Below are 8,515 nucleotides of genomic sequence, written 5' to 3'. Positions count from 1 at the left end.
GGAGGGACCAGTCCCTCACACACATCAACCTTTGCTTCCCTTTTCGGGGATGGCTCGTTACAGCTCTTGCTCTCCAGAGACCAAACAGGTGAGCTTGCCTTCTAATCCAGCACCTGTACCGAGGCGGTTCATTTCTCCAGCTTCAGTGTCAAAAGCTTGGCTCTCTCTGGGTCACATCAAAGATCTTGTCACGCCAAGCCCTGTCAGGGAAAGCTGTTTCCAAACATCCAAGCGGAATCATTCTGCTTTTTACAAGTCTCTTTGGACACCTGCACCAGCCAACAGAGTGGGAGTGAAGCAAAGCCAGAGAAGTGCCCTTGTAGACAGCTCTCGCTTCAGCTGTGTGACCTTCAGGCTCCTTCTCTGGCCCCTCTGTGCACTGCTCATTGACACCTTTCTTGGCATGAGTTACCGGCACAATGATAATGCTGACATGTTTAACAACAGTTGGTAAAATGAGTCATCCTGCGTTGGATGTTTTACCCATCCCTCTGGCTACAAGTCACAAACATTTACCTGTTCCCTGTTTGAAATTAAGGTCACCAGATGGCGTGAGCTGTCTCTGACAGCTCTGTTTTTTTTCCTTAAAGCATTCCATTTTCAGCTGAGTTTGGCTGGCAGAAGCAGAACAAAACCCATTCTCTTCCTACAGGCCTGTGGTGCGGAACCAGAGATGCGATTAACACAAAGCACAGTGCTGGGACCAGCACCCGTTGGCGCTGCCCAACCCACCACACTGCACTCCTGGGGTCTCAGGTTCCAGATTTTGCACCCAGCTGGGATCCCCTCATGCCATACGGCCTCCGTCAGCTTTAAACACCCACTTTGACTTCACCCCCGGGTTTAGGCAGATTGTCAGCTCCTGTCAAAACACCAGCGCTAACGACAGCCCCATCGCTGCTTTGAGCATCTCCCTGGCGCCAGAAATAGCAGCTCCTGCCTATGGAGCACAAACCCTTCTCATCAACCTGCCGTGATGGCTCCAACAGCAATCAGCCGAGGGCTTCCCACAAGCTCACAACTCCCCCGCAGCCCCTTCCCCCTCAGCAGCTCTCCTGCAGATGTAGAAATATGCGCGTTTATAGAAACGGACCTAGAAATAAACCAGCCTTCATTAACATATACATGTATTTTTGCTCCTGTATATAGAGTATGCTCCGGTGCGCCGAGGCGATGACAGCAGCCACCCCGAGGTGCCCAGAGCTGCCCCTCGCCCTCACACCCAGCACAGGCCCTGCCTCGCCCCCCAGCCCCCAGCCCTCGCCCCCCCAGTCCCAGGGCGGCCCCTCCCCGCCCCGGAACGCAGCTTCGCGGCGGCCGTTTCCGCGGGGACGCCTTTTCGCCGGTGCACCGCGGCGGCCAAGATGGCGGCGCGCACTCTCCGAGCCCTGTGCCGGCCGCGGCTGCTCGTGGCCGGCTTCTCGCGGCCGGCAGCTGCCGGGGCGGAGTTCCGGAGCGCCTACAGCCTGGACAAGCTGTACCCGCCGCGGGGGGACGGCGGCGGCGATACCGGCAGCGCCCCGGCGAGTTGGGGGGGGGGGTGGAAGGCAGAAGAGGCGCGAGGCCTAAGTGATGGGGGCAGGGCCTCATGAACGGGTGGGGTTGTTTGTGGGCGGGGCTTCGTGAATGGGTGTGGTGTGGGCGGGGCTTGGCTCGGTGGGCGGGGCTTGTGCCGCCTCAGGCTGGGGCCCCCCGGGGGTGCCCCTGAGGTGGCCCCGTGAAGCAGCCCCGCACCAGCCCCTGACGCCCCCCCCCGGCCTTTTCCAGGAGCAGGAGGCCAAGCCCCCGGCCCTCGACATCCCCATGGGTGAGTGTCCGGCCCCCCACACCTCAAGGATGGGCGCTGGGGGCGCGAGGGGCCCCTGAGGGCAGTCAGCACTGGGAGCAGCAGGTGGCTCGGGGGTACGGGGCGCCTGGTGCTGTGGGGAGGTGCTCGTGGATGTGCCCTGAGGTGGTTATTGCACATGAAAGCTGCAATATGCCTCAGAGAGATCTGGTTGCGGGCTCCCGCGTAGGCTTTAGGAGCAACAACAAATTACCCATTTTTGCTATCCTCGCAACGGAGAGCAGAAACATTCATACAAGGTAACAAACAATTCTCCATTGCCCACCCCACAAAACGGCCTGCGCTCAACGCACGGAGCTAAGCTTGAAGCAAAAGCACCAATAGGTTTCCAATAGGAAGGAAACCAATAGGAAGGAAACCTATTGCTAAAAGCAATAGGTTTCCTTCAGTCCCACATGCAGCTTTTTGGGGTTGTCCTTGTTCTCTGCTTCCCACTGCACTGCCGGGTTGCTGTCCCACCTCACGTTGCTGTTCTTCTCTTCCAGACCGACTGACTGTATCCTACTGCCGGAGCAGCGGCCCTGGTGGGCAGAACGTTAATAAAGGTACAAAAGGGGTTCCCTGACAAGGAAAAATCCCAGTCTGTGTCCAAGCATGAAAAATATGTCTCTATATTTGTCGTATATTAGGAGGTTGAAATTAAAGAGCACCTTTGTGCTGTCTGATGTTAATTTTTTCATTATTACTTCACATTTTAACACAGCTTCTAAGTCTTTACATTGCCTGACACCAGTGGTAGCGTATTTGGTTCTCCTAGAAGCACTCCTCATGGGGTCATTGCTGCTCTGCGTGTCACAGGAAACATCGCTTCTGTCTGATCTATTTTCATTAATCATACAATAAGCCACCTGGATTCGTAAACTTTCCTGTGCAAATTGTTGGCTTAATTTAAATAAGGAAACAAAAAAAAATTCATGTTCTGCAATTGCCATTAAAATAAGGTAGGTAGTAACTGGTAATAGCATTAAGTCTTGTAGCGTGTAGAAACACAAATACCATGAAAAAGTCTCCATAAAATTTGTCTTTTATAACGGTTTGTAAAAAAGTAGCAAAAAAAAAAAACATGATCCTTCAGGTAATCCGTACTGGAATCATCGTATGTTCAAAGTCAGCAGTGAGCAGACTGAATTACCTCATAAAACTTAGGAAGTCAAGCTGTTATGTTGAAAAAGGTCCTGTTTTTCCTCCCAGTGAATACTAAGGCAGAAGTCAGGTTCCACCTGGCATCAGCAGACTGGATCCCAGAAGCTGTGAGACAAAGAATGGCATCAATGGTAACTGCCCTCTCCCTTCCCACCACTTTTTGAATTTCACAATTTCAGCCAAAACATGACAAGTCTGACAGTTTCCCTGATCACATCGTGCTTTTCCCTCCTCAGCACAAAAACAAGATAAACCGAGCTGGTGAGCTGATTGTGAGCTCTGAAGAGAGTCGCTACCAAATGAGGAATCTGGCGATTTGTTTAGAAAAAATCAGAGCCATGGTCACGGAGGCTACTGAGAAGCCGAAGGTGGTGTCTAAGGAGACTGCACAGGAGCTCATAGCCAGGTACTGTTATCGAGATGGCCTTTATTTGATACAGGTTCAGACTTTTAACGTGACTTGGTAGCAGATACTCATTTGGATTTTCTTTTTAAAAAATCACTGGCCCATTGGAACTGTTTTTCTGCCTGTGGACATCTGAATCTATATTGTAGCTGTGCTCACAGTTGAGTATTTCTTTAAAGGTTTTCTTTGTACGCTAAAGAATCTTTTCTTTGTGTTTCAGGGTGGAAAAAATGAACCGTGAACGACTGAGACAGAAAAAGATACACTCAAATATAAAACAGAGCAGGAAGGCAGATTTCGACTGAGAACAGTGGAGATGGAAGTCCTTGGCTTCCATTTTAAGAAATGTTGTTGGCAACTGAAGATGTTACTAAACTTATGAGCTTGATTGAAAAAAGAACTGTCAAAAAATGTAAATAAAAGTAATAAACATATTTTGAACCTAATGTTACACTGCAATAGTGTCTTTGTGTCCTTCATCCGGTCCTCTGAATCTTTATGAGAGCACCCCCTGCTGCTGAACATGCAGTAGATTTGGGGGGAAAGAAAAGGAAGAGTAAAAACATTCTAACCACAGCTTTAAATAACAAAATGTTTATCATTCAGGCAATTGTCTCACATTGATTAGTTGATTTCCACCACCACCACCCCCAACAGCATAGAAAAATATGTCATTTTGCTAAGTTAACCTAAAGCCATGGCAGGAATTGGGCAGGAGGCAGTTGCTTTTATCACTCGAAGACAAAACATCTAAGTACAGGAGTGTTCTGGCCCTTGATGTGAAACCCCATAAAGCCTCAGACCAAGTTTTCGAAGCTTCAAATCACTCCTGAGTGGACCCTGTTTAAACAGAACACAGGAGCATGGTGCACCGTGTCCTCTTGGCAATGGACAAGGATTACACCACCACTGGATTATTTAACTGGGGGAGTCCTCATAAAAGTACTGAAATTATGCTTTTTTTCCTCATTTTTCAGGGCCCCAGTGGCCTAATGGATAAGGCACTGGCCTTCTAAGTCAGGGATTGTGGGTTCGAGTCCCACCTGGGGTGAAGAGAGGCTGTGTAATGTTTTAGGCAGATCTCCCTGAGATGGCTGCACCATTCCACGGCTGCGCCTGCCGTGCCCAGCAGTGGGAGCAAAAATAACATCATTCTGCAGGGGAGGGGGCAGCTGCCCGTTCCCCCTCTCACAAGTGGAGGGCTCTGCAGCCCCCATCTCTACAAGGCAGGGTTTGGGGGTGGACGTCTCCCGGTGAACATTTCTGCTGCCAGGGGAGCACTGGAGGCATCTTCCTTTTGGAGGAGCAGAACATTTCCACGCAAAACCTTTCTCCCAGCCCAGACTCCGGGCATTTTGCAGACCAGGAGCCCCGCTTCTTGCCCCATCACCCTGAGCCGTGGGAGAGCAGGGGGACAGAAAAGGAGTGGGGAGCCGAACGCAGCCTTGCACCCCCAGGGCAGGTTCTGGGGGTGGCGGTGGGGAAAAGATCCACCCCAGATGGGACTCGAACCCACAATCCCTGGCTTAGGAGGCCAGTGCCTTATCCATTAGGCCACTGGGGCTGCGGGAGATTCCTTTCCAGGTGCCCTAAGTTAACCCTCTGCTGGCCGGACGGGAGCACAGCCCCATATGGGGGGGGTCCTGCAAAGCCTTCCCAGGACCCCCGAGCTGGGGTCGGGCCGTGCGTGTCCCCTCACCAGCACGTCCGCGATGCAAGCAGCGCTTCCTCCCCGACCCACGCAGCTCTTCCTCCCCGGCTCCTCGCACGGCTGAAGGGGATTCAACCCCCGGCTTTTTGGGGCTGGGGGGGGGGGTGCAGACCCCCCCGCAAAGGGCCCAGCTCCTGCCGGGCCGACCCCCCTACAGCTCATCCCACAGCGGGCAGCGAACAGGGGGGGGCTGCCCCGGGGAACGGGGCTCGGTTGATCCCGGACCCCCCCCGCCCCGCAGGTAAGAAGAAAACCACGCGGGGAGGGGGAAGCACGGCGGGGGGGTGGTTTTTTAGCTTTTTTGTCCCGCCCCAGTGGCCTAATGGACAAGGCACTGGCCTCCTAAGCCAGGGATTGTGGGTTCGAGTCCCACCTGGGGTAAAAACACACATTTCTCCCCCTTCCCCCCCCCCCAGGTACACACAACAACCTTCGTGTTTTCTCTCGCAGCACCATGCTAGGGGTGGCGACGTCCCGTCCTCCCTGCCCCCGAACAACCCCATAACTCACCTGCACTCCCCGCAGCAGCAAACCAGCCCCGGGGCTGAACCTTTTATCCGCCCTGAAATCGGCCCCAGCTGCGGCTCAGCCCCGGTGCCGCCCGTTCACCCCCCCGGGATGGGGCTGCGGGGGGTGCTGCCCTGCCGAGAGGGGAGGAAAGGGGTCCCCCGGGCGTCGGCAGGGCAGATGCTGTCCCCAAAATTGCTGCAGCATGGGCCCCCCGCCTCGAAGTCGTGCCCCTCTCGCCCCTAGGATGCCCTCACCCGCGGGAATTAAGGGGCTCTGGGGTCTCTTTCGGCTTATTTAAAACAACCACGAAGGGACTCGAACCCTCAATCTTCTGATCCGAAGTCAGACGCCTTATCCATTAGGCCACGTGGTCCCCCGTGAACCCCTTTCGGGACACCGGCACACACCGTGGGGGTCCCCCTGGTGGTCCTGCCACCCCCGAGCATCCCCCACGTCCCCGTCCCGCACCCCCAGAACCTGGCTGGTGCCCCCAGCCCCACGCTGGTGACCAGGGGGATTGGCGGGGGGCTCCCTGCCCCGGGGGACCCCATGTCCCGGCAGGTCACCGCAGAGCCAGCTGTGCCCCAGGAGTGCTGACACGGGATCCCATGGGCATGCTTCTGAGGGTGGCAGAAACTCGAAGCACAGCTGCAGGTTGCTGCTGGTGAAGAAAGAATGACCGAGAAGGCCAGGTTCCTGGACAAGGCTTGTGGTTTCCCATGACGGCCCTCAGTGACAGGTCACCGTATCAACGAGCCACCAGTGACAGCCACCAGCTGTAGCACAGCCCCACTATAACGTGACACTGCGATGCGATGAGCAATACCACGGGCATCTTTAAGCTCCTGCTCTCTCCTGCATAGCACCGGTAATACCTCCCGCACGCTCCTCGTGGTTCAGCTTCGCTTCTCCCCCAAACCTCTTTCTCATCTAATCCTAAAAAGGTAATCCTAAAAGCTGCAGGGCAGGGCAGGCGTTTTAACACCTCCTGCCCCTACAAGAGGTTTACCTCTCCTGCACCCACAGGTTTTACCTGTTCCTACAAAGGTTTTACCTCTTTTTTTTTTTCTTTTTTTCTTTTTTTAAACCTTTTTCCCGGGGGCGGGGGCTCCGCGCCAGATGTGCGCTGGGGCCCGCGTGGCCTCGCGGGGAAGGCGCCCGACTGCGGAGCTGGAGATCGCGGGTTCGAATCCCCGCCTGGCGCAGCTGCTGCACCGCAGTGATCCCACCTTCGGGTTGCAGTGGAGGGCTGCACCGAGCTGCCTGTGCCTGCTCCTCCTGGCCACCGCCAGGGAATTTGCAGCCCTGAGGAAGTCTCGTGTAGCTACTTATTGCTGGGGCTGTATTATTCCCCCTCCTGCACCACAGTCTTTGCCTGCCGGCTGGCAAAACAACTCCTAGAGAGCTGCACATTCAGCTTTCTGCTGCTCCCAGAGGTGGGAGAGGAGAGAAATAGCAGAAACACAACCTGGTGCCAACCAGAGGGAAGCCATTGCTGAAGGAGTCACCCAGACCACGCACTGAACCAGCCAGGGCACTTCCTGATGCTGCCAGGAGATCCCAGCACGACTTCCAGGAGAAGAATCAAGGAAAGCACCGCACAAAGGAAGCCAAGAGGTCACCTCGTTCCTGAAACAAGCCTCCAGGAGCCATCTGATGCTGTTCAAACTCTGGGAAGGACACAAAGCTCGGCATGCTTTCAGTCACCCTGGTCCCAGGCAATGCCAGCCCATTGTGAGGGCTGGCTCTCAGGGTGTGCTGCTTTCCAGGAGCAGAGTCATTTCCTCCTGCACCTAGCAGAGAGAAATTACTTGGAAAGGAACTCCGCTTTAGGTTTTGCTACTGGGATATCACGCCTGGCTGTGCGACCTGCTCCCCGATAAGGCGTCCACCTTCGCACCAAAGCCTGGGGTGGTTTGCAGCAGCTCCTCGTCGCTTCCCTTTCTCATGGGATCCTAGCTTGGACCACTGGCCGGGAGCAGAAAATCTCATTACCCAGACAGCATCGCCTGCACACCTTGGCTGTTGTTGGCACAGCGAAAAAGCCTGGAGCTGCTGTGCGGATCTCGCTGTCCCCAAAAGTCCATCCTGGTCTTCCTCTTACCCCCTGCATTCCCTCTGTGGTCGTCCCTTTGCAAACTGTCTGCAGAGGGTGTGCTCAGACGTGCCCCTTCAGCAGCTTTCCTTTATTCTCCCTGCAGAGCCCAGTTCTGGGCGCTCCCATCGCATCAATCTCCTTAATTAATTTCCCGTCTCACAGGGGATGAGAAATTCCTCCTCCCCACCCACCGCCCGCCTCTACCAGCATGCCTGGGAGAGCAGCACTGAAACGGGGAGAAAAAACATCAGGGAAAGGGCTGGAAGCGCCCAAAAGCTCACCCCAGATGGGACTCGAACCCACAATCCCTGGCTTAGGAGGCCAGTGCCTTATCCATTAGGCCACTGGGGCTGCGCAGAGGGTGCGTCCCCGCCCGGCTGAACGGCCCCGACCCGCTGCTGGTGGCGCGGGGGCTGCGGGACGCGTGGGTGCTCCCACGAGGGACACAGGGACACGCGAAGAAATGCAGGACGCACGGGGATACGCGGCCTCGCCTCCCTCTGCCCCTGCCACGCATCCTCCGGTGGGATGGGGGGAAGTGGGGAACCCCCCCCCCCGTGGGAGTCGAGAAAAAGGGAAATGGGGCGTGGGGCACCAAACCCGCGTGGGATCCACGCCCTAAGGGGTGGCGAGGGGTGACGGAAGGGGAAAAGAGGGAGAGCGATGGGAAGGAGGGGAAAAAAGTGAGAACCGACCACGAAGGGACTCGAACCCTCAATCTTCTGATCCGAAGTCAGACGCCTTATCCATTAGGCCACGCGGTCGCAGACGCTGCAGCCCCCGCGGATGCCGCCAACCCCC

At 55.5% G+C, this 8,515-nt stretch overlaps 1 protein-coding gene and 6 non-coding genes across 7 annotated transcripts; 3 read left to right on the top strand and 4 right to left on the bottom strand.

Moving 5' to 3' along the window:
- Positions 1 to 1,333: 1,333 nt before the first annotated feature.
- Positions 1,334 to 3,841, top strand: MRPL58 (mitochondrial ribosomal protein L58). The gene is made up of 6 exons (XM_035342640.1): positions 1,334 to 1,523; positions 1,768 to 1,807; positions 2,332 to 2,391; positions 3,038 to 3,120; positions 3,226 to 3,395; positions 3,616 to 3,841. The coding sequence occupies exons 1-6, from the start codon at positions 1,365 to 1,367 to the stop codon at positions 3,698 to 3,700; spliced, it is 597 nt and encodes a 198-aa protein (XP_035198531.1). The 5' UTR covers positions 1,334 to 1,364; the 3' UTR covers positions 3,701 to 3,841.
- Positions 3,842 to 4,373: 532 nt separating this feature from the next.
- Positions 4,374 to 4,446, top strand: TRNAR-UCU. Its single transcript has one exon. It is a non-coding gene; the product is annotated as a tRNA-Arg (tRNA).
- A 440-nt stretch (positions 4,447 to 4,886) lies between these two features.
- Positions 4,887 to 4,959, bottom strand: TRNAR-CCU. Its single transcript has one exon. It is a non-coding gene; the product is annotated as a tRNA-Arg (tRNA).
- Positions 4,960 to 5,414: 455 nt separating this feature from the next.
- On the top strand, positions 5,415 to 5,487 carry TRNAR-CCU. The gene has a single exon. It is a non-coding gene; the product is annotated as a tRNA-Arg (tRNA).
- Positions 5,488 to 5,916: 429 nt separating this feature from the next.
- TRNAR-UCG lies at positions 5,917 to 5,989 on the bottom strand. Its single transcript has one exon. It is a non-coding gene; the product is annotated as a tRNA-Arg (tRNA).
- A 2,003-nt stretch (positions 5,990 to 7,992) lies between these two features.
- TRNAR-CCU lies at positions 7,993 to 8,065 on the bottom strand. The gene has a single exon. It is a non-coding gene; the product is annotated as a tRNA-Arg (tRNA).
- A 340-nt stretch (positions 8,066 to 8,405) lies between these two features.
- TRNAR-UCG lies at positions 8,406 to 8,478 on the bottom strand. The gene has a single exon. It is a non-coding gene; the product is annotated as a tRNA-Arg (tRNA).
- Positions 8,479 to 8,515: the final 37 nt, after the last annotated feature.

This window comes from Oxyura jamaicensis, chromosome 18 (assembly GCF_011077185.1).
Source record: "Oxyura jamaicensis isolate SHBP4307 breed ruddy duck chromosome 18, BPBGC_Ojam_1.0, whole genome shotgun sequence".
NCBI classification, from domain to species: domain Eukaryota; kingdom Metazoa; phylum Chordata; class Aves; order Anseriformes; family Anatidae; genus Oxyura; species Oxyura jamaicensis.
This window is presented reverse-complemented; position numbering and strand designations above follow the sequence as displayed.

Bases quoted from the DNA above. Each gene is read 5' to 3' on its own strand.
- MRPL58 (XM_035342640.1), top strand. From the start codon at position 1,365: ATGGCGGCGCGCACTCTCCGAGCCCTGTGCCGGCCGCGGCTGCTCGTG. The intron at 1,524-1,767 runs GCGAGTTGGGGG...GGCCTTTTCCAG, and splicing joins GCGATACCGGCAGCGCCCCG to GAGCAGGAGGCCAAGCCCCC. The intron at 3,121-3,225 runs GTAACTGCCCTC...TTCCCTCCTCAG, and splicing joins GACAAAGAATGGCATCAATG to CACAAAAACAAGATAAACCG.